This window comes from Bubalus bubalis, chromosome 3 (genome assembly GCF_019923935.1).
Source record: "Bubalus bubalis isolate 160015118507 breed Murrah chromosome 3, NDDB_SH_1, whole genome shotgun sequence".
NCBI classification, from domain to species: Eukaryota; Metazoa; Chordata; class Mammalia; order Artiodactyla; family Bovidae; genus Bubalus; species Bubalus bubalis.
In genome coordinates this window covers 16,546,353-16,574,316 of record NC_059159.1, presented here as the reverse complement: position 1 = coordinate 16,574,316, position 27,964 = coordinate 16,546,353, and the positions used below count along the sequence as shown (strand labels likewise).

The following is a 27,964-nucleotide window of genomic DNA, read 5'->3' as shown; positions in this document are numbered from 1 at the left end:
AAGAACACTGGAATGGGTTGCCATTTCCTTCTCCAATGCATGAAAGTGAAAAGTGAAAGTGAAGTCCTATTCATTATTATATACTTGTGAAGCAAAAATGTACTATGTAAAATGTGGATTATTTTACCATCTAAATCTGAATATATACAAGATATTGAAAACTATATGTGGACTTCATCTGTCATACTATTTCTTCTTTTAACTTTAATCCTTTCATACAAAGTGATTTGGTTCTTATTTTAGTGTACATGGGTGCTCAGTCGCTTCAGTTGTGTCGGACTCTTTTGACCCTGTGGACTGTAGCCTGAGAGGCTTCTCTCCCATGGGATTCTCTAGGCCAAAGTACTGGAGGAGATTGCTGTGCACTTCTCCAGGGGATCTTCTCAGCCCAGGGATTGAACCTGCGTCTAGAAGCTTACGTCTCCTGCATTGGCAGACGTTCTTTACCACTAGTGCCATCTAGGAAGCCCCATTTTATTGCCGTGGTTTGCAAAGTTTTGAAATTCTTTATTTTTGGTTTTTGTTTATATTTGGTGCTGTTAAATCAGTAGAATTCTTTTGTTCCAAATGAAATCTTGTAGAGTACCCCAATGTATAAAAAATAAAAGTTGAGTTCTTATGACCAAAGTAGGTAACATGACCAAGTGAACTGATAAAGCATCTCAACACATCTTTAGAAATATGAGAAAGAACTCAAGAATTATTGTCCTGAAATAATCATTTGACCAGGTTATGTTAAAAAGAAAAAAAAAACAACAGATTTAGGTTCCCTCTACGTGAATTACTTCCTGGCTGTTGATGGTATTCCATATTGACTCCTCAGTATTTTAAAGTATATTTAAAATGAAAAAATTAATTTTATGATGATTAGAAAAATGCATTGACAAGTAAAAAAGGTGTGTATCATTTGGAAAATTCAGAAATACTTCCCAAATATCAACTTATATACCTTTTGAGTCCCTCCCTGTTTCTGATGAAAGATCTAAATGAAGAGAGTTGAGGTTGAGCCAAACTATGTCAGGATGATGTGGAAATACTTAAGGGGGATGTGAGAGGCTGAATCCATAGACTAGGAATTATATGGAGGAAATCATTATAGTTTCATAAAGTTTCATAAAGACTTCAGATACTCTCTTCTCTTCTGGTTTCTCCAGATTTACTTGTTTTAGGTTTTTAAACTTAAACTGAGATGTATTTGTTCTCTTTCTCCTGACTCTGACCTCTGATGGAATTGAAATTAGCTAAATAACTTTTTTCTTTTGGGTTTGACAACCTGATTCAGAACTTGTCTTTGTGATATTGCTATTTTTGTTTATACTTGTTAAAGTTAAGTCTGAATATTTATTTCAGGCTCTAACTTTGAAACCTGGTATTTGTTGTGGTTAACCTTGTGTTGGTGGTTTAGCAAAGAATGAGTGCCAAATTCTAAAATCTCTGTCTACCCACATGTCTTTTCATAGAACATATTTAAATGTACCCAAGGAATCTTTTCTAAAACCTGTGGTTGCTTTTCTGTTTCAGCATATGTAAGAACTTAAGGACCAAATGGAATTATAGGTCACAGAGATTTGTGTCCGTGTAAACAGGCCCAACCCTAGATGCAGATTTTGTTAAAGCACCTGCTAGTGTTATTGGCACCTGGTGACCTCAGATGCTCCTTGTTTGTTTGCTTTTTTCCTTTCTTTCTTTTAGAATTCTAAATAGCTGAATTTAGTTGTGTTTGAATATATGTGCTGGATTCAGAGGAATCTCCACTTAGGTGACTGAGCTGCAATGCCTACTGCTTACTTTAAGCTGGTCTTTGAAAGTGAAAAGTGAAGTAGCTCAGTCGTGTTGGACTCTTTGTGACCCCGTAGACTGTAGCCTATCAGGCTCCTTGCTCCATGGGATTCTCTAGGCAAGAATACTGGAGTGGGTTGCCATTTCCTTCCCCAGGGGATCTTCCCGACTCAGGGATCAAACCTGGGTCTCCCACATTGCAGGCAGACGCTTTAACCTCTGAGCCACCAGGGAAGCCCCTTAAAGCTGGTCTTGAGAAGGTCTTTTTGTAACCAGTCTTAGAAAATTTTATTATCTTGCTTTGCTGGTTGATATGAGGCTGGTAGGAGATTATCCAGAGTAACAGAATATAAAATAATCATGGGAAATGGGATACAGAAACTCTTTGTATCCTTTTCTACCCTTTGTCCCCACATCAGAGAGATACCTGACGTATTTAAGGCAGAGCTCTTATAGTTAGGGAGATGTAGGGCCCTACTAAGGGGCTTCCCTGGTGGCTCAGAGATAAAGAATCTGCCTACAATGTGGGAGCCACAGGAGACGTGGGTTTGATCCCTAGGTCAGGAAGAACCCGTGGAGAAGGGCATGGCAACCCACTCCAGTATTCTTGCCTAGAGAATCCCATGGATGGGCTACAGTTCATAGGGACACAAAGAGTTGCACATGACTGAAGCGACTTAGTATGGCTCAACAGGGCAAAGTGAAAGTGAAGTCGCTCAGTCGTGTCCGACTCTTCATGACCCCATGGACTGTAGCCTACCATGCTTTTCTGTCCATGGGGTTTTCCAGGCGAGAGTACTAGAGTGGGTTGCCATTTGCTTCCCCAGGGGATCTTCCCGACCCAGGGATCGAACCCGGGTCTCCTGCATTGTAGGCAGATGCTTTACCATCTGCACCACCAGGAAGTCAACAGGGCAGGGTCCTACTAAAAGACAGAAGCTGGAAAAATGCAATAAAGATACATGCTCTTACTAGACAGTATGGTTCCTAAAAATCCAAGTGTTAATTTGAAAGCCAAGGAAAGATAAAAGATAAGACACTGTTGGTTGTAGCTATATGTGTATATATATTTCCAGTTTTATTGTATCAGGTCAGATCAGTCGCTCAGTTGTGTCCGACTCTTTGCGACCCCATGAATCGCAGCACGCCAGGCCTCCCTGTCCATCACCAACTCCCAGGGTTCACCCAGACTCACGTCCATCGAGTCAGTGATGCCATCCAGCCATCTCATCCTCTGTCGTCCCCTTCTCCTCCTGCCCCCAATCCCTCCCAGCATCAGAGTCTTTTCCAATGAGTCAACTCTTCGCATGAGGTGGCCAAAGTACTGGACTTTCAGCTTTAGCATCATTCCTTCCAAAGAAATCCCAGGGCTGATCTCCTTCAGAATGGACTGGTTGGATCTCCTTGCAATCCAAGGGACTCTCAAGAGTCTTCTCCAACACCACAGTTCAAAAGCATCAATTCTTCGGCACTCAGCCTTCTTCACAGTCCAACTCTCACATCCATACATGACCACAGGAAAAACCATAGCCTTGACTAGATGAATCTTTGTTGGTAAAGTAATGTCTCTGTTTTTGAATATGCTATCTAGGTTGGTCATAACTTTCTTTCCAAGGAGTAAGCATCTTTTAATTTCATGGCTGCAGTCACCATCTGCAGTGATTTTGGAGCCCAGAAAAATAAAGTCTGACGCTGTTTCCACTGTTTCCCCATCTATTTGCCATGAAGTGATGGGACCGGATGCCATGATCTTCGTTTTCTGAATGTTGAGCTTTAAGCCAACTTTTTCACTCTCCTCTTTCACTTTCATCAAGAGGCTTTTTAGTTCCTCTTCACTTTCTGCCATAAGGGTGGGGTCATCTGCATATCTGAGGTTATTGATATTTCTCCTGGCAATCTGGATTCCAGCTTGTGTTTCTTCCAGTCCAGCATTTCTCATGATGTACTCTGCATATAAGTTAAATAAACAGGGTGACAATATACAGCCTTGACGTACTCCTTTTCCTATTTGGAACCAGTCTGTTGTTCCATGTCCAGTTCTAACTGTTGCTTCCTGACCTGCATACAAATTTCTCAAGAGGCAGATCAGGTGGTCTGGTATTCCCATCTCTTTCAGAATTTTCCACAGTTTATTGTGATCCACACAGTCAAAGGCTTTGGCATAGTCAATAAAGCAGAAATAGATGTTTTTCTGGAACTCTCTTGCTTTTTCCATGACCCAGCAGATGTTGGCAATTTGATCTCTGTTTCCTCTGCCTTTTCTAAAACCAGCTTGAACATCAGGAAGTTCACGGTTCACATATTGCTGAAGCCTGGCTTGGAGAATTTTGAGCATTACTTTACTAGCGTGTGAGATGAGTGCAATTGTGCGGTAGTTTGAGCATTCTTTGGCATTGCGTTTCTTTGGGATTAGAATGAAAACTGACCTTTTCCAGTCCTGTGGCCACTGCTGAGTTTTCCAAATTTGCTGGCATATTGAGTGCAGCACTTTCACAGCATCATCTTTCAGGATTTGGAATAGCTCAACTGGAATTCCGTCACCTCCACTAGCTTTGTTCGTAGTGATGTTTTCTAAGGCCCACTTGACTTCACATTCCAGCATATCTGGCTCTAGGTCAGTGATCACACCATCATGATTATCTGGGTCGTGAAGATCTTTTTTGTACAGTTCTTCTGTGTATTCTTGCCACCTCTTCTTAATATCTTCTGCTTCTGTTAGGTCCATACCATTTCTGTCCTTTATCGAGCCCATCTTTGCATGAAATGTTCCTTTGGTATCTGATTTTCTTGAAGAGATCCCTAGTCTTTCCCATTCTGTTGTTTTCTTCTATTTCTTTGCATTGATTGCTGAAGAAGGCTTTCTTATCTCTTCTTGCTATTCTTTGGAACTCTGCATTCAGATGTTTATATCTTTCCTTTTCTCCTTTGCTTTTGGCTTCTCTTCTTTTCACAGCTATTTGTAAGGCCTCCCCAGACAGCCATTTTGCTTTTTTTCATTTCTTTTCCATAGGGATGGTCTTGATCATAATTGTATATAAAATGTATACTATTAGGATTGAAAGATGTAGTGGAAGGATTAACAAGATCAAGATAATTAACACATTTACACCCATTACCTCATATATTTAATTTTGTGTGTGTGTGAATGATAAGAATGCTTAACATCTAATCTCAGCAACTTTCAAGTGTAAATTGCCATATTTTCAACTATAATCACCATGTTGTACATTAGATTCTCTGAATTTATTATTCTTTTTCTTTTATTGAACCTCTTTTTCTTATAACTGAAAGTTTGTGCCCTTTGACCTATGCTTCTCCATTTCCCCTTCTCCCAGTCCCTATCTACTTTATGTTTCTATTAAACTGGTTTTGTTTTTTTTAAATTCCACATATAAGTAATACCATACAGTACTTGTCTTTCTCTGTTTGGCTTATTTCGCATAATGAAATGCATAATGCCCTGCAGGCTTATCTATATTGTCACAAATGGCAGAATTTCCTTTTTTTTATGGCTAAATAATAGTCCATCATGTATATATAATTAAAAAAAAGGGGGGATGATTGGATCATGTGGTAGTTCTATATTTAATTTTTTGAGGAACCACTATATTTTAAAAATAATGACTGTACCCATTTACATTCCAATCAACAGTGTATAAGGGTTCCTTTTCCTCTATATCCTCACAAGTATCTGTTATTTATTTTTGGTAATAGCCACCCTAACAGATGTGAGATGATATCTCGTTGTGGTTTTGATTTGTATTTCCTTGATGATTAGTGATATTAAACACCTTTTCATATACTTTTTGGCCTTTGTAGCTATATATTTAAGCTCTAGGCAAGGTTTTATCTGCTGTCGATACACTTTCTGCTTATACTGTATTCTAGTCTATGATCATAAACTATAGTAATTCTAAATCCTTGAATTAATTTTCCCTGTTTCAGATTCAGAAAACAAAGCGCTTGTCACTTTGACTTTGTAATCTAATACTTATGTATTTTTGTGTAAGAAATAGGTGTAAACATCAATCAGAAATTCTAGCTATAGAACCATCTGAGTTTGGAAAAAGTTTTACATCTGCTACAGTATTTTTATCTTCAAACATTTGAAAGGCTAAAATTAAATTGAGATTTGTCTCTTAGTTTTATTTCTAGTGATATGGATTGCATAGTTTCTCTTGACTATTGGAAATGAAAATCTCAGCCTGATTTCTGCAGCCATAAGGTTTATTCATTCCATAAAATTAATCTTTTGGCCACTCAACAATATACAAAGAAAATATAACTCTTACGAGTACATCAAGTAATTTACATTTTCAAAGATTTCTTTATTGAATCCAACTTTTGCTTCAGTGAGGCTGATTTATTTAAAATGTTTTTCTTACAGAAGGTGACAAAGTACAAATTGAAGAATTTGCAAAAGTGGTAAAGGAAATGCATGATACCTCCAAGTTAGAAGGTAAGTATTGGATTACTTGTGACTATTAAATTTATTTTTATTGAAGGGATGCCTTTGGTTTTGCTTTTTACCTTTTCTAGTTGTGCTAATTTCTGATTAACATATTGACATTGATCTATTTATAGGTAGGCAGAACTTGGTTTTGATTAAAAGTTGACAGGTTTCTTAATGAAAGAAAAAAGGTTTTTTTGTAGAAAGGGACCTGCTTAAACCTATTTTTAACTCTTTTTGTTTTTAGGACTTTATATGTAGAGTCAGCTACTGGCCTTAAAATTTTTCCAGATATGAAAATTGTATATATCATTTTAAGCCTCAGACTTAGGACTCCATCCTGTGTATAGGCTTCTATATTATATAATTTCTCATAAATCTTTTGCTTCTTTAATAGACACTTATCATGTTCCTTTTGCTTCTTTAATAGACACTTATCATGTTTTTGTTAAATATCAGAGAGACCATGTGCAGTTCAGTGGCACAGGTTTTCTATTATTTGACTTCCATTTTGGTTTAAAAGTTAAAGATGTAGGACTGAAACCAATGAAGATAGTGCTTGTGGGGTTTGTGCACTTTCTTGTTTGGAAAATATGTTTAAAACAGTATTACTGGTGATTTATTTGAATAACCATTCAAATGACTATTTGATCAGTGAGCACTCTTGAAAAGAATGACAACTCAGACAAATGTTAGGAAAAACAATGCAGAGTCATTTCTGTGTGCAAAGAAGTACACAATATACTTTATAGATTTTCAATACATAGGCTTTCTTGGCATATGAAATACCCACCACTGGAGCTCTCTGAAGGAGATCAGCCCTGGTATTTCTTTGGAGGGAATGATGCTGAAGCTGAAACTCCAGTACTTTGGCCACCTCATGCGAAGAGTTGACTCATTGGAAAAGACTCTGATGCTGGGAGGGATTGGGGGCAGGAGGAGAAGGGAACAATAGAGGATGAGATGGCTGGATGGCATCACTGACTCGATGGATGTGAGTCTGAGTGAACTCTGGGAGTTGGTGATGGACAGGGAGGCCTGGCGTGCTGCGATTCATGGGGTTGCAAAGAGTCCGACACGACTGAGCGACTTGAACTGAACTGAACTGAACTGAGAGCTCTCTTTTAGGTTAAGAAATGTATTTAATATTTTCTGGTTTACATATAAAAGTATTTTACCTGGGTCATAACATAATTAGCATCAACATAGTATAGTAGTTAATTAGATTAGCTAAGGAATAGGAAACAGGGCATAGTAGTAGAAAAGAGCATGGGCTATGGAGTATGATAAGAGATGGGGGTGTGGTTCTTTGACTTATTAGCTGCCTACTCACTCTAGGCCATTCTGATTTCTTCATCTTTAAAACAAGGATGCTAAAAACATCGTGTTTCTCATACAGTTGCCAGGATCAACTGCAAAAATACATATAAAGCATAGTTATTAGGTACATATTATCTGCTTAGCAAATGATAGTTAACTTTGAAATCAGAGAGCAGAGCTCAGATGGTAAGAAAAAAAATGTTGAAATTAAGCCATTGAGAAAGGAGAACAGGTTAGGCACCTGAATCTTGGGCATGGTCACAGGGACTAGGGAGATGGATTGGAATCTGCCGGTCAGTGCAATATAAGACCAATAACTGCAGGGAAGAGTAAACAAGGGCTACCCAAGAAGGAAGGAGTTAGCATAGCAGGCCCTGCATTATAACTGATCAGGCTAGTTCACTGTGTCTCCACTGTCCACTGGAGAAATTGGAGGGGCCTGGAGAGGAGGCATAATGTGCAAAGTTCTGTACTTCCCTTCAACAAAGACACATATAGTCTTAAAGGATTATGGTCAGTGTCTGATCTGGTAGTTTAGGATATTAGGGATGAGACAGGCAATGCTGGGTAATGATGAGGATTAAGAATAGCCATTGGTATGGATGACTTTGGAAAGAAAGTGAAGACTTGTTGGCAGTTAAGAAGTCAACGTGCTCTGAGGTTAGGATCATCCTTATTATCATTGGATGATAATAGGATATAGAGTTGAGGGAAGATCATGATCAATGTGCCAAAATCCTTAGAGACTAGTGACCAGGCTTGAACCTTAAAGGGGAGCGATACATTTTGATTGAAGTTGGACTAAAATAGGCTCAAAATAGGCTCAATAGGCAGCAGAAAACCAGGAGAATGGTGCTTTGTTTCCTGGTCCTATGGTATATGGAACATGGGAGGATGAATAGACTACTCAAGATGATTATGCAAGTAAACAGTATTTTAAAGGAAACCAAATTTTAGTTAAGACAAAGAAGAGCTGATACAGGTTTTTAGGTGTTGGCAAAACTCAAATTGCCATCTGCAGTTGTCTCCTAATAATGTTAGGGGAACAGGAAGTGAGGCAGGATCTAAGACACTAAGAAGCTGTGATTACCATTTGTAGCTAGTTCTTGTTGGTTTTAATAATTATAATAAAAATGACAATTATTTTATTGCTAGTAATAATGACACTTAATAAACCCTTAGTATATGGTTGGATGGCATCACCGACTCAATGGACATGAGTTTGAGCAAGCTCTGGGAGTTGGTGATGGACAGGGAAGCCTGGCATGCTGTAGTCCATGGGGTCACAGAGAGTCAGACATGACTGAGTGACTGAACTGACTGAACTGATATGTCTAACATTGTTTTAAATGTTTTTCATTATATTTTCATATTTAATCTCCATATCAACCTTGTGAGGTAGATACTATTATAATTTCATTTTATATATAAGACAACTGAGATTTATAATGGGGTTAAGTAGTAAAAATTTGCTCAAGGTCACAGAGTTCCACGTCACAAATTCCAGGGTCAGGATTTGAATGCAGATCTATCTGACTTAACACTGCCTCCTTTGAAAAGGCTGGATATGAAGCAAAATTCCAGATGCTAGAATACAAGAGTCTTGGTGGAATTGAAGAGAAAAGATGAATGAGCCCTTGTGATACTGTGTTTCATATTTTACAGTTTTCATGATTTTAAAATTTATTTCACCTCAATAAATAAAGTTAATTTTGCTTGCTACTATTAGAACTCCATATGTCTGACTCTTTGCGACCCCATGGACTGTAGCCCACCAGGCTCCTCTTTCCAGGCAAGAATACTGGAGTGGGTCGCCATTCCCTTCTCCAGGGGATCTTCCTGGCCCAGGGATTGAATCCAGGTCACATGCATTGCAGGCAGATTCTTTTACACTGAGCCACCAGGGAAGCCCAATAAAATAACTCTTCTGTGTAACTGTAGTGAAAAATTCAGCTATATGAATCATCTTGGTTATGCCAATTTTATATTAGCACCAGAGAAATGTGATAAAGAACTCTTTGTATATTATACTGGTGGACATAGCATTTCCTGAGGTCTGTATTCTTCACTGAGATTTCTTATTCCTCAATTCAGGATGTGATAATAAACCATGGGTTGCCACTGACAAAAGCCTTTAGTGATGGCTACTGCTTTTAAATTCAGAGGCTAGATCAGTTACTAAATAATTTCTTTTTATTTCTAGAATCACAGGAGACTGTCTTAGCTGTTAATTTGCCTGAAGATGACATGATACCTGGGAAGAACTTGGAAGGTTTTCTAGGAGATATTGGAATTAAGTCACCTAAAGAAGAGGTAGAGAAAATTCTTCAGTCAGATTTTGTTTCTGGTAAGCATTTAAATACTTCTATCAGGTAGTCCATCCTAAAGGAGATCAGTCCTGGGTGTTCATTGGAAGGACTGATGCTGAAGCTGAAACTCCAATACTCTGGCCACTTCATGCAAAGAATTGACTCATTGGAAAAGACCCTGATGCTGGGACAGATTGGGGGCAGGAGGAGAAGGGGACGACAGAGGATGAGATGGCTGGATGGCATCAGTGACTCAATGGACATGAGTTGGGGTAAACTCCGGGAGTTGGTGATGGACAGGGAGGCCTAGGCGTGCTGTGATTCATGGGATTGCAAAGAGTTGGACATGACTGAGCGGCTGAACTGAATATTTTGTTTTCTGTAGGGCTAGTCTTTATAAGTATTCTTTATAAAGAAAGTGCGAGGTCTTTGTTGAAGTAAATTCAATTCCTTTGTTGAGCAAATATCTGTAGGTATTTGCTTGTTATTTTAAATATTGTCTTTGAAAAAGAATCTTTCTTCATTTGCAGTTATGAGAATAATTTTAACAAGCAGGTTGAAATTTTGTGGAGAGTGGGCTTGTTGTAATCCTCTCTCCTCAGATATATCTTAATTTAGTGACTGAAGAGTAGTTTGAATTCAGAACTTGTGAGTAGAAATCCTAGGTTTGTTGCTTTGGGCAGAGTGAAGTTACTGGACTTTAAAAGTTTCTTGGTGTTTTTAGTTTTTTTGCACAGAGCTCATATATCTACAATCTTATCACAAGGCATTTTGGATGAAAATGAATTCAAAGTATCTGGTAAATAAAACTTTCAAGAATAAATTAAAGCTTTAAAATTTTCAATATAAAAGTGGTATGCTGATTTTGATACTATATACACTTAATTTATTTATTTTTGGCTGAACTGGGTCTTGGTTGCTGTGCCTAGGCTTTTTGTAGTTGCATCGAGCAGGGGCTACCTTCTAGGAGCAGTGTACAGGCTTCTCATTGCAGTCGCTTCTCTTGCTGTAGAGCATGGGCTAAAGGCTCTCAGGCTTCAGTAGTTGTGGTGTGGGGGCTCAGTAGCTGCAGCTGGTGGGCTCTAGTGTGCAGACTCAGTAGTTGTGGTGCATGGGCTTAGTCGTCCCACATCTTGTGGAATCTTCCCAGATCAGGGATCCCCTGCATTGGCAAGTGGATTCTTAACCATTGGACAACCAGAGAAATCTGATGCTGTATTTTTAATATTATTTTGTCCACAAATTCTTTCTTGTGACCTCTCTTTCTTTTCCTTGCAGAAGACAACATGGTGAATGTTAAAGACTATATGAAGACTCTGAGTGACACCCAGAAATTTTCCAATTTTATTGGTAAGATCTTTACGGTAAACTGTTAAAAAGCAACTCAGGACTCATTCAGAGGTCATCTAGTCAAACACTATATTGGATGCTTAATCTTCTCTGTGGTATCTGTGACAGATGTTTGTTTCATCTATATTTGAGCACTTCCAATTATGGTAAATTTTACTATTTTCTTTTTCATTCAAGAATTGTGCATTTGTGATGGAAAAGACTGGGAAAAAATAAGGTCTTGATCTTTTTCATAGTCAAAATAAGAAAATTATATTATATGCTATAGGCAATATTTTAAATGTTATAAAAATTTTAATGACCAGAAATGTAAGAAATACAAAATGTAGCCTCTGTAATGTCACTGTCTGGAAAACTCCTGTTAATATTTGGTAAATATCCTTTTAGGCTTTTTCCTTTAGATCAATGAATAGTGGTGTATTCCAAATTATTATTTTAAAATTAGATCACTTTGCTCCAGTATTCTTGGGCTTCTCTGGTGGCTCAGATGGTAAAGAATCTGCCTGCAGTGTGGGAGACCTGGGTTCAATCTCGTGCCCATAATATTCCATGTGCATGTGTACTAAGTCGCTTCAGTTGTGTCCAACTCTTTGCGACCCCATGAACTGTAGCCCACCAGTCTCCCCTGTCTATGGGGATTCTCCAGGCGAGAATACTGGAGTGGGTTGCTATGCCCTCACAAGGGGATCTTCCCTACCCAGGGATTGAACCCAGCTCTCCTGCATTGGTAGGTGGGCTCTTCACTACTTGCATCCCATGGGAAGCCCATAATATTCCATAATTGGCTTTAAAAACTTAACAGCGTGTCTTAGATACTGTTCCATGTTTTATTATATTCTATAAGCTACCTCATTCTTTTTTTCTTCTGGTTTTATAGAGATATAATTGATATACAGCACTATGTAAGTTTAAGGTGTATTGCATAGTGATTTAATTTATATACATCAAGTAATTATCACTGTAAGTTTAGTGAACATCTATCTCTCATATAGACACAAAATTAAAGAAATAGAAATAATACTTTTTTTTGTGATGAGAGCTCTTAGGCTCTACTCTCAATAACTTTCATATATAACATACAGCATTAATTATATTTATCATGATGCACATCCCATCCCTAGTGCTTATTAATCTTGTACCTGGAAGTTTGTACCTTTTAACCACCCTCTGTCCTCCATCTCTGGTAACCTCAAATCTGATATCTTTTTCTATGAGTTTGCTTTTATGTATAATTGACCTGCAACACAATGTTAATTCCTATTATGTGACATGGTGATTTGATATTTCTAAACATTTCAAACTGATCACCACAATGATTCTATTATCAAACTGATCACCACAATTACTCTATGTCACCACACAAAGACACTACATAGTTACTATGTTCCACTCACTGTACATTTCATACCCATGACTCATTTCTTTGATAACTGTAAGTTTGCACCTCTTAATTCCCCTCACCTATTTTCTTCTCTTCCCAAAACTTTCCCCTCTGGAAAATACTTATTTGTTCCCTGTATCTAAAAATCTGTTTATATTTTTGTTATTTTTGTTTATTTCTCTCTTTTTTTTTTAGATTTCACATATAATTAAAATCATATAGTTTTGTATTTCTCTGTATGACTTAGTTCATTTGGCATAATACCATTTAGGTCCATCCATATTGCAGCAAATTACAAGGGTTTATTCTTTTTTATGGCTGAATAATATTGCATTGTATGTGTACACCACATCTGCTTTGTCTATTCATATACTGATGGGCACTTAGGGTGCTTCCATATCTTGGATATTATAAATAATGCTCCAGTAAACAAAGGGATGACTATCTCTTTTCTAATTCAAACAAAAAACAAATGTTTTTGTTTTCTTTGGATATATGCCCAGGAGTGGAATTGCTGAGTCATAATGGTAGCACTGTTTTCAGTTTTTTGAGAAACCTCCAACTGTTTTCCATAGTGGTTGCACCAAATTACATACTGACAGTACAGATTTCTCTTTTCTCCACATCTTGCCAAAACTTGTTATTTGTTGTCTTTTTAAAAAAATAATATTTGGTTTTTATTTTTTATTATTTATTTATTTTTTGGCTGTGCTGGGTCTTCGTTGCTGGGGGGGCTTTTCTCTAGTTGCAGCAAGCAGGGGCTACTCTTTGTTGTAGTGCGTTGGCTTCTCATTGTGGTGGCTTCTCGTGTTGCAGAGCACAGGCTCTAGGGCATACAGGCTTCAGCAGTTTCCACATGTGGGCTCAGTAGTTGTGGTTCCTGAGCTATGGAGCACAGGCTCAATATTTGTGGTGCATGGCTTAGTTGCTCCACAGCATCTGGACCAGGGATTGAGCCTGTGTCTCCTGCATTGGATGGATTCTTTACCACTGTGCCACCAGGGAAGCCCCTATTTGTTGTCTTTTTGATAACAGCCATTCTGACAGGTGTGAGGTGATATCTCATTGTGGGTTTGATTTGCATTTCCCTGATGATTAGTGATGTTGAGCATCTTTTCATGTACCTGTTGGTCATCTGTATGTCTTCTGTGGAAAAATATGTATTGATATCCTCTGCTTGTTCTTTAATGTGTTTGCTTATTTTTTTGGCATTGAGTCATACCAGTTCTTTGTATATTTTGGATACCCTTATTGGATACATTAATATTACTTGCAAATATCACTTGACATTCAGTAGGTAGCTTCTTCATTTTGTTGATAGCTTCCTTCACTGTGCAAAAAGATTTTAGTTTAGTTTGAGTTAGTCCCATTTGCTTATTTTTGCTTTCGTTTCCCTTGCCTAAGGAGACATGTCCAAAAAAATATTACAAAGACTTATGTCAAAGAACATCCTGCCTATGTTTTTTCTAGAAGTTTCATGGGTTTGGGTCTTACATTTAAGTATTTAATTCATTTTGAATTTATTTTTTTGCGTCATGTGAAAGGGGAGTCCAGTTTGATTTCTTGCATGTAGCTTCCCAGTTTTCACACCATTTAGTGAAGAAGGTGTCTTTTCCCTATTGTGTATTCTCCCACCTTTGTCATAGATTAATTGCCCACATAAGTGTGGGTTCATTTTTGGGCTCTCTATTATGTTGCATTGAATTGTGTGTCTGTTTTGTACCAGTACCATACTATTTTGATTACTATTACTTTGTAGTATAGTTTAAAATCAGAAATTATGATGTCTCCAGTTTTATTCTTCTTTCTCAGGATGTTTGGCTATTTGAAGGGTCTTTTGTATTTCCACACAAATTTTAGAATTATTTGTTTTAGTTCTGTGAAAAATTCCATTGGTAGTTTGATAAGAATTACACTGAATCTCTTTTTCTCGTTTTGTTATCAGGGCAATGGTGGCTATATAGAATGAGTTTGGTAGAGTTACATCCTCTGAAATATTTTGAAATAGTGATAGGTATTAACTCTTCTCTAACTGTTCAGTAGAATTCACCTGTGAAGCCATCTAATTTTGGACTTTGTTGGGAGTTTTTAAAATTACAGATTCAATTTTTTTTAATTTTCTTTTATTTTTAAACTTTACATAATTGTATTAGTTTTGCCAATTATCAAAATGAATCTGCCACAGGTATACATTACTGGTAATAGGTGTGTTCATATTTTCCATTTCTTCCTCATTCAGTCTTGGGAGATTATAGATTTCTAGAAATGTACACAGTTCTTCTAGGTTGCCAATTTATTGGCATATAATTGTCCATACAGTAAAATCATGATCCTTTATATTGCTGCAGCTTCAGTTGTAACTTCTCCTTTTACATTTCTGATTTTATTGATTTGGGCCTTCTCCCCCATTTTTTTCCCTTGATGAGTTTAGAAATGGAAAGACTGGTATTTATTGGCATTTATTTTGGAATATTATGAATCTGTGAATAGCTAAGACCATTTTGAAAATAGAATAATATGGGTTGCTTTGCATATTAATTACTATTGAATGTGTGTAATGAAGTGTTAGAAGTAGTCCAATGCATCACAGTATAGATATCCCTATTTAGAAAAACTTGACACATGATAGAGATGACATCAAGATCGTGAGGGATAGAGCAGCCTGGAGTGCTGCAGTACGTGGGACTGCAAAGAGTCACACATGACTGGGCGACTGAACAACAACATGGGAAAATTGGCTCACTGTATGGAAGAAAATGAAGTTGGATTACGACTTCATACAATATACAAAAACAATCTTCAAATGAATTAATTTAAAAGGTAATACATTAAAGCTGATGGAGAAAATATTCTGCCTGTGGCTGTGAATAATTTATTATAAATAATATTCCCAAAAGTATAGCCTAAAAAAGATTTGATTATATCATGATTAAGCATTTGTGATAATAAAATGAAGGACTGTAAACAATTACCAGATATGTAATAGGTTGGAAGAAGATAATTACAACTTTTAGGACTAACAAAAGATTAATATCTTGAATATATAAGAAATCCTGCAACTCAGTATTAGAAAGAAAAATATTCATTGGAAAATAAGGATATAAGAAGTCAGTACACAGAAGAAGAAACCCCAGTGGCTAAATATGTATATGAAGAGAGGTGGGAATACTCAAGAATTGCTGTTGGGTAGGTAAAATAGTGTATAGAGAGTCATTCTGCAGAGCAAGCTGGAAATACTTGTCAAATTAAGTATGGATATTTCTTAGGACTTGATAATTATGTCTTAGGTAAATAGTCCAGAGAAGTCTCTTGTAGAGAGATGTACAAGAATGCTCATTGTAACATTGTTTATGGGAGGAAAAATGAAAGTAACTTAGTGTCCATCAGTAGGGGTTTGGTTAAGTAAAATATAGCCTATACAAACAGCAAATCATAAACGATAAATTAGATTTATATTCATACCATAAAAAGATAAAGAAAGAAGAAATACAATAAATTTGTAGCATAAAATACTTCATGTAAGTTAGACTTATTATAATCCCTGTAGGACACCACCATATGTATATACACATACACTTTCAGCTGAACACATAAATCTTCAGTGAAAGATGAGATATAGATTGAAAGAGATTGATATTAAAGTAACAATATTAACAAACTTTAGGAAACAGACATAGTACTTTATATACTAAACACATTCTTCAAGTGCCTATGGAATATTCATGAAAATAGATGATATTTAAGCCACAAAGAAAAATTTGTATGAATTCTAAATATCAGAAGTCATTCAGACCACATAGACTCACCATTCAGTTCAGTTCAGTCACTCAGTCGTGTCCGACTCTTTGCGACCCCACGAACCACAGCATGCCAGGCCTCCCTGTCCATCCAACTCCCGGAGTCTACCCAAACCCATGTCCATCGAGTCGGTGATGCCATCCAACCATCTCATCCTCTGTTGTCCCCTTCTCTTCCTGCCCTCAATCTTTCCCAGCATCAGGGTCTTTCAGATGTGTCAGCTCTTCGCATCAGGTGGCCAAAGTATTGGAGTTTCAGCTTCAACATCAGTCCTTCCAATGAACACCCAGGACTGATCTTCTTTAGATGGACAGGTTGGATCTCCTTGCAGTCCAAGGGTCTCGCAAGAGTCTTCTCCAACACCACAGTTCAAAAGCATCAATTCTTCAGCACTCAGCTTTCTTTATAGTCCAACTCTCATATCCATACATGACCACTGGAAAAACCATAGCCTTGACCAGACGGACCTTTGTTGGCAAAGTAATGTCTCTGCTTTTTATTTTTTATTTATTTATTTTTTTATTTTTTTTTTTTAAATTTTATTTTAGTAATATGCTGTCTAGGTTGGTCATAACTTTCCTGCCAAGGAGTAAGCGTCTTTTAATTTCATGGCTGCAATCACCATCAGCAGTGATTTTGGAGCCCAGAAAAATAAAGTCAGCCATTGTTTCCACTGTTTCCCCATCTATTTGCTATGAAGTGATGGGACCAGATGCCATGATCTTCGTTTTCTGAATGTTGAGCTTTAAGCCAACTTTTTCACTTTTCTCTTTCATTTTCATCAAGAGGCTCTTTAGTTCTTCTTCACTTTCTGCCATAAGGTGGTGTCATCTGCATATCTGAGGTTATTGTTATTTCTCCCGGCAATGTTGATTCCAGCTTGTACTTCCTCCAGCCCAGCGTTTCTCACGATGTACTCTGCATATAAGTTAAATAAGCAGGGTGACAATATACAGCCTTGATATCCTCCTTTTTTTTGTGGAACCAGTCTGTTGTTCCATGTCCAGTTCTAACTGTTGCTTCCTGATCTGCATACAGGTTTCTCAAGAGGCAGTTCACGTGGTCTGGTATTCTCATCTCTTTCAGAATTTTCCACAGTTTATTGTGATCCACACAGTCAAAGGCTTTGACATAGTCAATAAAGCAGAAATAGATGTTTTTCTGGAACTCTCTTGCTTTTTCCATGATCCAGCGGATGTTGGCAATTTGATCTCTGGTTCCTCTGCCTTTTCTAAAACCAGCTTGAACATCTGGAAGTTCACGGTTCACGTATTGCTGAAGCCTGGCTTGGAGAATTTTGAGCATTACTTTACTAGTGTGTGAGATGAGTGCAATTGTGCAGTAGTTTGAGCATTCTTTGGCATTGCCTTTCTTTGGGATTGGAATGAAAACTGACCTTTTCCTGTCCTGTGGCCACTGCTGAGTTTTCCAAATTTGCTGGCATACTGAGTGCAGCACATTCACAGCATCATCTTTCAGGATTTGAAATAGCTCCACTGGAATTCCATCACATCCACTAGCTTTGTTTGTAGTGATGCTTCCCAAGGCCCACTTGACCTCACATTCCAGGATGTCTGGCTCTAGGTGAGTGATCACACCATCGTGATTATCTGGGTCATGAAGATCTTTTTTGCACAGTTCTTCTGTGTATTCTTGCCACCTCTTCTTAGTATCTTCTGCTTCTGTTAGGTCCATACCATCTCTGTCCTTTATTGAGCCCATCTTTGCATCAAATGTTCCCTTGGTATCTCTAATTTTCTTGAAGAGATCTTTAGCCTTCCCTATTCTGTTGTTTTCCTCTATTTCTTTGCATTGATCTCTGAGGAAGGCTTCCTTATCTCTCCTTGCTATTCTTTGGAACTCTGCATTCAAATGGGTATATCTTTCCTTTTCTCCTTTGCTTTTCACTCCCTTCTCTTCACAGCTATTTGTAAGGTCTCCTCAGACAGCCTTTTTGATTTTTTGCATTTCTTTTTCTTGGGGATGGTCTTGATTCCTGTCTCCTGTACAATGTCACTTACCTCTATCCATAGTTCATCAGGCACTGTGTCTATTACCATTCAGTTCAGTTCAGTTCAGTCACTCAGTCATGTCTGACTCTTTGCGACCCCATGAATCGCAGCACGCCAGGCCTCCCTGTCCATCACCAACTCCCAGAGTTCACTCAGACTCACATCCATCGAGTCAGTGATGCCATCCAGCCATCTCATCCTCTGTCGTCCCCTTCTCCTCCTGCCCCCAATCCCTCCCAGCATCAGAGTCTTTTCCAATGAGTCAACTCTTCACATGAGGTGGCCAAAGTACTGGAGTTTCAGCTTTAGCATCATTCCTTCCAAAGATATTACCATTAGTAGTAACAAACATTATTTATGAAAGAATATGGAAAATTTTTGCTTTAAAGTCTGAAAACAAATGTTCTAAGTAATACTTTGGTTAAAAAATAAATGTATGTGTGCTCAGTCACATCCAACTCTTTGCAACCCCATGGACATAAACTGCCACACTCCTCTGTCCATGGGATTATCCCAGCAAGAAACTGGAGTGGGCTGCCATTTTCTCCTCCAGAGGATCTTCCTGACCCAAGGATCAAACCCATGTTCTGCATTGGCAGGTAGGTTCTTTACCGTTGAGCCACCTGGGAAGCTCAAAGGTGGCTTTGGGCTAAATAAATTAAAGTAGAAATTTAAAAAATTTTAGAAATGAATGACAGTGAAAACAAAATATATCAAAATACAAAATGTGATAAAAACAGTCTTGCAGGAAATTTTATAGCATTAAATGCTTTTAATAAAAAACAAGAAAATTAAAAATAATTTATCTTAAATGTTCAACCCATGTAGCTAACCAGCAGCATAAACAAAACAGCAAAACAATCACCCTCTCCCTAATATAGTAGTCAGACACTAATGAAACTGAAAATATAAGTTAGCAATATAGAACACACTCATACACAGATTATTCACATAACCAAAACCGTGAATAATACTTTAATAAAATATCAATTTATTAGCATCTTACCAGTATCACTGTTATTCTTTCCACTGTTATTCTGGATAAGGAGAAAAAGGGGTTCCCTCCCCCAATTGTAGCATTACTTTTCTTGGGTTCACTTTGCTGTTGTGTTGTTTTTATTGTTTAGCTTCATGGGTTGAACTAAAAAGGTGAAGTACTGCAGTGTTTCTTGTTTTCTAATATAAACATGTAGACCTGTATATACATTTTGTGGAGCTTTCGGTTTGGAGGATATTGCAGACAGAAAAAACCTCAACAGGATTTCTAGAAAGTGAATACATTTTACCCAAATCAAGTTGTTATGTGCTTATTTGAACGGACTAACCAATTAAATGGAGAAGGCAATGGCACCCCACTCCAGTACTCTTGCCTGGAAAATCCCATGGACGGAGGAGCCTAGTAGGCTACAGTCCATGGGGTTGCTAAGAGTCGGACACAACTGAGCAACTTCACTTTCACTTTTCACTTTCATGCATTGGAGAAGGAAATGGCAACCCACTCCAGTGTTCTTGCCTGGAGAATCCCAGGGACGGGGGAGCCTGGTGGGCTGCCATCTATGGGGTCGCACAGAGTCGGACACAACTGAAGTGACTCAGCAGCAACCAACTAAGTATGTTCACATTTTGTCATCTTTCTCTCTAGGAACAGAAGATCCTTGGAACATTGTTAATAGTGTCTCTGATGGGAAAGTTGCAGTTAAAGACTTTTTATCTACCTTGGAGAAACCTTTGAGTAAAGAACAACTTAGAAACTCTGCAACAGATGGTGAGTACTTCAGTTACCTCTCAGGTTTCCTCTTTAGAGTATACCTGTTCACACTGACTAAATTTTTTAAAAAGGAATGAGAATACTGTAAGTTTAGGAAGGTTGTTATGAAACTATATTGATATATTGGTCACTGTGAATTGGAACTTTTTTGGAAAGTATATGGATATTCTTTGTTATTTGGAGAAGACTAACAGAAACAAGTAATCTTGTCCATGTTTTAAAAGCAGATGCTCATTTATTGGGGTGAATGGTCACAATAATACATAAGATAGAACCTTACTCTTCTACTTCCCCAACCTTGAATTCCAGAGATAGGATATTTCTTACAGAAAGAGCTTCACAAACAAGTGTGAATTTGGTGTGGATTTTTCATAAATACCATTTACCAGTCTAAGGAAATTGCCTTATATTCCTTTTTTGCTAAAAAGATTGAATTTATATTTGTTTATTTGGTTTATCATGAATTTTCCAAACAATTCTTATGTATCTCTTAAGGTAGGTCATCTGAGTTTTCTCTTTTAATCTGTTAGTGTGGTGAGTTACAAGAGTTGAATTTTATAATATTAAATGAAACCTGGATTTTTGGATTAAACCCAACTTGGTCATGATATATTATTCTTTTAATTTTTCTAATAAAATAGAAATAGAAAAAATTATTTTTGTACACTTGGTTTATAATTTATTAATCTCTGTTTATGAGTGAGACTAATGATAGCTTTGTTTTCTTGTACTGGCATTGTCAGGCTTCAATGTCAAATTATCCTTGTAATTTGAAAGTATTCTTTCTTTTTCTAAATCCTAAAATAGCTTATATAACATTGGAATTGCATATTCCTTTGATGTCTAGTGGTATTCACAAAAGAAGCCATCTGAGCCTTATAGTTCTTTTTGGGTAAGTTTTTGATTACTAATTAATCTTTCATATTATATGATTATTAGTTTTTCTTTTATTCTTGAAGTCAATTTTGGTAAATTTTTCCCTAGGAGTTTGTCTTTTTATATAAAAATTTGTTGCTATAATGGTATAAAGTTTTTAACAATAAATTCTTAGTATTTTTGTAGTTATTTATAACATCTACAGTAATACTTCCATTTCATTCTTCATTTTGGTTATTTTTATGTTTTCCTTTTTAAAATCATTTATGCTAGTGGTTTCCCAAAAGAATTGAAAAAAATATTTTTTCTCTTCCTTTGTCGTTTTTGTTCAGTATAACATCTCTGTTGAGCAGTCATGTCAGACTCTTTGCAACCCTGTGAACTACAGCACACACAGATGGTAAAGACTCTGCCTTTACCATCTAAAGGTAAAGGTATGCCTTTACCAACTAAACTACCAAAAGAATGCAGAAGACATGGGTTCCACTTCCTAACTCATTTCACAGAGCCAAGATTACCCTGATACCCAAACCAGATAAGACCAGTTCAGTTCAGTCGCTCAGTCATGTCCGACTCTTTGTGACCCCATGGACTGCAGCACGCCAGGCATCCCTGTCCATCACCAACTCCCGGAACTTGCTCAAACTGATATCCATAGAGTCGGTTATGCCATCCAACAATCTCATCCTCTGTTGTCCCCTTCTCCTCTGGCCGTCAATCTTTCCCAGCATCAGAGTCTTTTCCAATGAGTCAGTCCTTCGCATCAGCAGGTGAAAGTATTGGAGCTTCAGTTTCAGCATCAGTCCTTCCAGTGAATATTCAGGACTGATTTCCTTTAGGATGGACTAGTTGGATATCCTTGCAGTCCAAGGGACTCTCAAGAGTCTTCTCCAACACCACAGTTCAAAAGCATCAATTCTTTGGCACTCAGCTTTCTTTATGGTGCAACACTTGCATCCATGCATGACTACTGGAAAAACCGTAGCTTTGACTAGACAGACCATTGTTAGCAAAGTAATATCTCTATTTTTTAATATTCTTTCTAGGTTTGTCATAGCTTTTCTTCCAGGGAACAAATGTCTTTTAATTTCATGGCAAAAATCACCATCTGCAGTTATTTCGCAGCCCCCAAAATAAAGTCTGTCACTGTTTCCATTGTTTCCCCATCTATTTGCCATGAAGTGATAAGACCAGATGCCATGATCTTAATTCTTTGACTGTTGAGTTTTAAGCCAGCTTTTTCACTCTCCTCTTTCAGTTTCATCAAGAGCTCTTCAGTTTCTCATCACTTTCTGCCGTAAGGGTAGTGTCATCTGCATATCTGAGGTTATTGATATTTCTCCTGGCAACTTGCTTCCAGCTTGTGATTCATCCAGCCCAGCATTTCACATGATGTACTTTGCATATAAGTTAAATAAGCAGGGTGACAATATACAGCTTTGATGTACTCCTTTCCCAATTTGGAACCAGTCCATTGTTCCTTGTTCGATTCTAACTGTTGCTTCTTGACCTGCATACAGATTTCTTAGGAGGCAAGTCAGGTGGTCTGGTATTCCCATCTCTTTAAGAATTTCCCACAGTTTGTTGTGTACCACACAGAGGCTTTGGCGTAGTCAGTAAAGCAGAAGTAGATGTTTTTCTGGAACTCTCTTGCTTTTCCTATCACCCAACAGATGTTGGCAATTTGATCTCTGGTTTCTCTGCCTTTTCTGAAACTAGCTTGAACATCTGGAAGTTCAAGTTAAGTTGAAGCCTGGCTTGGAGAATTTTGAGCATTACTTTGTCTAGTGTGTGAGATGAGTACAATTGTGCAGTACTTTGAACATTCATTCATGTTGCCTTTCTTTGGGATTGGAATGACAACTGACCTTGTCCAGTCCTGTGGCCACTGCTGAGTTTTCCAAATTTGCTAATATATTGAGTGCAACACTTTCACAGCATCATCTTTTAGGATTTGAAATAGATCAGCTGGAATTCCATCACCTCCACTAGCTTTGTTCCTAGTGATGCTTCCTAAGGCCCACTTGATTTTGCACTATGTCTGGCTCTAGGTGAGTGATCATATCTTTGTGGTTATCTGGGTCATGAAGATCTTTTTTTGTATTGTTCTTCTATATGTTCTTGCCACCTTTTCTTAATATCTTCTGCTTCTGTTAGGTCCATACCATTTCCTTCTTTTTTTTTGTGCCCATCTTTTCATGAAATGTTCCCTTGGTATCTCTAATTTTCTTAAAGAGATCTCTAGTCTTCCCCATTCTATTGTTTTCCTCTATGTCTTTGCATTGATCACTGAGGAAGGCTTTCTTATCTCTCCTTGCTATTCTTTGGAACTCTGTATTCAGATGGGTATATCTTACCTTTTCCCCTTTGCCTTTAGCATCTCTTCTTTTCTCAGTTATTTGTAAGCCCTCCTTAGACAACCATTTTCCCTTGTTGCACTGAGGAAGGGAATGGCAAACCACTTCAGTGTTCTTGCCTTGAGAACCCCATGAACCGTATGAAAAGGCAAAAAACCAGACAAAGATACCACAAAATAGAAAATTATAGTCCAATATCTGTGAGAAATATAAATGCAAAAACCCTCAACCCAATATTAGCAAAATGAATACAACAATATATTAAAAGGATCATTCACCATGACCAAGTGAAATTTATTCCAGGGATTCAAGGATGGTTAAATGTCTGCAAGTCAATCAACATGATACACTACCTTGCATGCTGTGCTGTGCTAAGTCGCTTCAGTCATGTCCGACTCTGTGATCCCATGGACTGTAGCCCGCCAGGCTCCTCTGTCCATGGGATTCTCCAGGCAAGAATACTGGAGTGGGTGCCATGCTCTCCTCCAGGGGATCTTCCCAACCCAGGGATCAAACCTTCATCTCATGTCTCCTGCATTGGTAGGGGTTTTGTTTTGTTTTGTTTTTTTTTTACCACTAGCACCACCTGGGAAAACCTGATACACCACCTTAACGAAGGATAAAAAAGTATGTGGGCATCTCAATAGATACAGAAAAAGCATTTGTAAAGTCAGTGATGATTTATGATAATAACTCTTAGTAAAGTGAGCATAGAAGGAATGTGCCTCAACATAATGTTCCCTTGGTATCTCTAATTTTCTTAAAGAGATCTCTAGTCTTTCCCATTCTATTGTGTTCCTTTATTTCTTTGCACTGATAATGAAGGCTATATATGAGAAACCCACAGCTTTTTATCATACTCGATGGTGAAAAACTAAAAACTATTCCTTTAAAATCAGGAATAAGATAATGATGCCACTCTTATTCAACACAGTATTGGAAATCTTAGCTACAGCAATTCAGTTCAGTTCAATTCAGTTGCTCAGTTGTGTCTGACTCTTTGCGGCCCCATGGACTGTAGCATGCCAGGCTTCCCTGTCTATCACCAACTCCTGGAGTTTACCCAAACTCATGTCCATTGAGTCAGTGATGCCATCCAACCATCTCATCCTCTGTCATCCCCTTCTCCTCCCACCTTCAATCTTTCTCAGCATCAGGGTCTTTTCAAATGAATCAGTTCTTCACATCAGGTGGCCAAAGTATTGGATTTTCAGCTTCAGCATCAGTCCTTCCAATGAATATTCAGGTCTGATTTCCTTTAGGATGGACTGGTTGGATCTCCTTGCAGTCCAAGGGACTCTCAAGAGTCTTCTCCAACACCACACTTCAAAAGCATCAATTCTTTGGTGCTCAGCTTTCTTTGTAGTCCAACTCTCACATCCATACATGGACTACTGGAAAAGCCATAGCTTTTACCAGATGGACCTTTGTTGGCAAAGTAATTCTCTGCTTTTTAATATGCTGTCTAGGTTGGTCATAACTTTTCTTACAAGGAGTAAGTGTCTTTTAATTTCATGGCTGCAGTCACCATCTGCAGTGATTTTGGAGCCCAAGAAAATAAAGTCTCTCACTGTTTCTATTGTTTCTCCATCTATTTGCCATGAAGTGATGGGACCAGATGCCATGATCTTAGTTTTCTGAATGTTGAGTTTTTTTATTTTATTTTATTTTTAAACTTTACATAATTGTATTAGTTTTGCCAAATATCAAAATGAATCCGCCACAGGTATACATGAATGTTGAGTTTTAAGCCAACTTTTTCACTCTCCTCTTTCACTTTCATCAAGAGGCTCTTTAGTTCTTCTTTGCTTTCTGTGATAAGAGTGGTATCATTTGCATTTTGATATTTTTCCCGGCAATGTTGATTCCAGCTTGTACTTCATCCAGCCCAGCTTTTCTCATGATGTACTCTGCATATAAGTTAAATAATCAGGACGACAATATACAGCCTTGACATACTCCTTTCCCTATTTGAAATCAGTCTGTTTTTCCATGTCCATTTCTAACTGTTGCTTCTTGACCTGCATACAGATTTCTCAGGAGGCAGGTCAGGTGGTCTGGTATTCCCATCTCTTTAAGAATTTTCCATAGTTTGTTGTGACCCACACAGTCAAAGGTTTTGCATACTCAAGAAAGCTATAGCAATTAGGCAAGAAATAAATAAAAGGCATCCATATTGGAAAGAAAGAACTAAAACAGTCACTATTTGAGGATGATATGATTTTATATGTAGAAAACCCTACTCTATCAAAAAGCTATTAGAAACAATAAACAAATTGGCAGGGTACAAAACCAATATGAAAAAAGTCTAAAATTTTCAAACCCAGGAGTCCAACTCTACACAGTGATCTAGTAACATTGGTCACAAACAGAGAAGAACAAAGGAGTAAGAACATATATTGGAGAATGAATAGTTTCCTCTTCAATAAATGCCGTTGGAAAAACTGGGCAGCCACACACACACACACACACAAATAAAACTAGACAACTATCTCACACAACAGACAAACATGATTTTAAGTCCTGAAGCTATAAAAACTCCTAGAAACAAACATAGGCAGTTCATTCTTTGAAATGTCTTAGCAATATCTTTTTGGATATTTGTTCCTAGGCAAGAAAAACAAAAGCAAAAATGAACTAATAGGATAACATCAGACTAAAAAGATTCTTCACAGCAAAGGAAACCATCAACAAAACAAAAAGACAACCTACCAAATGGGAGTAGATATTTGCCCATGCTACATCTGATAAAGAGTTAATATCCAAAATATATAAGTAACTTACACAACTCAACAACAATAACAAAAACTGATTTAAAAAATGGGAGAGAAGTCTAATAGACATTTTCCCAAAGAAGACAGACAAATAGCCAAGAGGTACATGAAAAAAATGTTCAGCATCACTAATTTTTAGGAAAATGTAAATCTAAACCTCCCACCTGTTAGAATACCCATTATAAAAAAGACAAGAAATAAAAGGAGTTGGTGAGAAAGTGGTGAAATATTGGTGGTGCAGCCACTGTGGAAAAAAAGTATGAAGATTCCTCAAAAAAATTAATAATGGAACTACTATACGATTCAGCTGTACCACTTATGGGTATTTATTCAAAGTGTATAAAAACTAATTCTCAAAGGTATATGCACCCCCTAAGTTCATCAGAACATTATTTAAATCAGCCAAGATATGAAAACAACTCAAATGCACATCAATGGATAAATGGATAAAGAACGTGTGATACACACACACACACACACTGGAATACTACTCAGCCATAAAAAAGAAAAAATAATGCCATTTTGCAGCAACATGGGTGGACCTTGAGATTATCATACTAAGTGAAGTAAGTCAGAAAGAGAAAGACTAATATCACATGATATCACTTATATTTGGAAGCTAAAAAATAATACAAAATAAACTTATTTACAAAAGTTAAATAAATTCACAGACATAGAAAGCAAGCATGGTTACTGAAGAGGAGGTGGGCGATAAATTAGGAGTTTTAGATTAAAATACGCCCACTGCTATATATAAAATAGATCACCAACAAGGATCTACTGTATAGTATAGGGAACTAAACTCAATATCTTATAATAACCTATAAGGGAAAAGAATGTATAAAAGCAATGTATGTATATATATTGAATAATAGTGGGTTTTTACAAAAATTTTGCAGAAACCAAACTTTTGCCCAACTAGTGATGCTGGGCTTTCCTGTTAGCCCAGCTGGTAAAGAATCTTACTGCAATGCAGGAGATCCCACTTTGATTCCTGGGTCAAGAAGATGCCCTGGAGAAGGGATAGGTTACCCACTCCAGTATTCTTGGGCTTTCCAGGTGGCTCAGATGGTAAAGAATCCACCTGCAATGTGGGAGACCTGGGTTCAGTCCCTGGGTTGGGATAATCCTCTGGAGGAGGGCATGGCATCCCACTCCAGTATTCTTGCCTGGAGAATCCCCATGGACAGAGGAGCCTGGCAGGCTACAGTCCATGGGGTCATAGAGTCGGATACGACTGAGTGACTGAGCACAGCACAGTGATGTTAAATTTTGCTTATTGATTAATTGGCTTCTAAAAGCAAAGCCCATTGATATGTTTTAAAAACTTTTAAACTCAGAACTCCTTCTGTAATACACCTAAGCTATGTGCAAGCTAGGATGTTAACTTTTTATGCAAACTTCATTATCTGTTCTCTGTTCTTCATGTGTTTACAGATTTATATAAAGAGATTACAACTCTTGAAAAGATCAGAAATGATAAGATGCCTATAAATGAACTGAGCTCCCAACTCTTGAGTGCTGGAGTTCCATTAAGCAACAAGGCATTCCAGGAGATTCTGAATGAAACATCTACTGATGGTGAGTTTTTTGAAAGAACAGTCTGTACTGTTCTGAGCTTTATGAAACCTTAGTTTTACTGTGTACATGGAATATCTGTTGTGTATGTGTATATTTTAGACAAACTAGTTCTTAGAAATATAATGAGAACATAGGCATATTGAAAACTAATTAAAATTAACTTTTTCTGGAAATATTTTAAAGATATATCTGTTTATTTGGCATCAAAT

At 37.5% G+C, this 27,964-nt stretch overlaps 1 protein-coding gene across 1 annotated transcript in view; it reads left to right on the top strand.

Moving 5' to 3' along the window:
* Positions 1–27,748, top strand: part of EFCAB13 (EF-hand calcium binding domain 13) — a 111,872-nt gene extending 84,124 nt beyond the window's left edge. The window contains 6 exon segments of the mRNA XM_044938846.2: positions 6,167–6,238; positions 9,753–9,896; positions 11,137–11,208; positions 20,042–20,164; positions 20,975–21,059; positions 27,612–27,748. Of these exon segments, the coding sequence (XP_044794781.2) occupies positions 6,167–6,238; positions 9,753–9,896; positions 11,137–11,208; positions 20,042–20,164; positions 20,975–21,059; positions 27,612–27,621 (506 nt within the window). The 3' untranslated portion in view covers positions 27,622–27,748.
* The last annotated feature ends 216 nt before the right edge of the window (positions 27,749–27,964 follow it).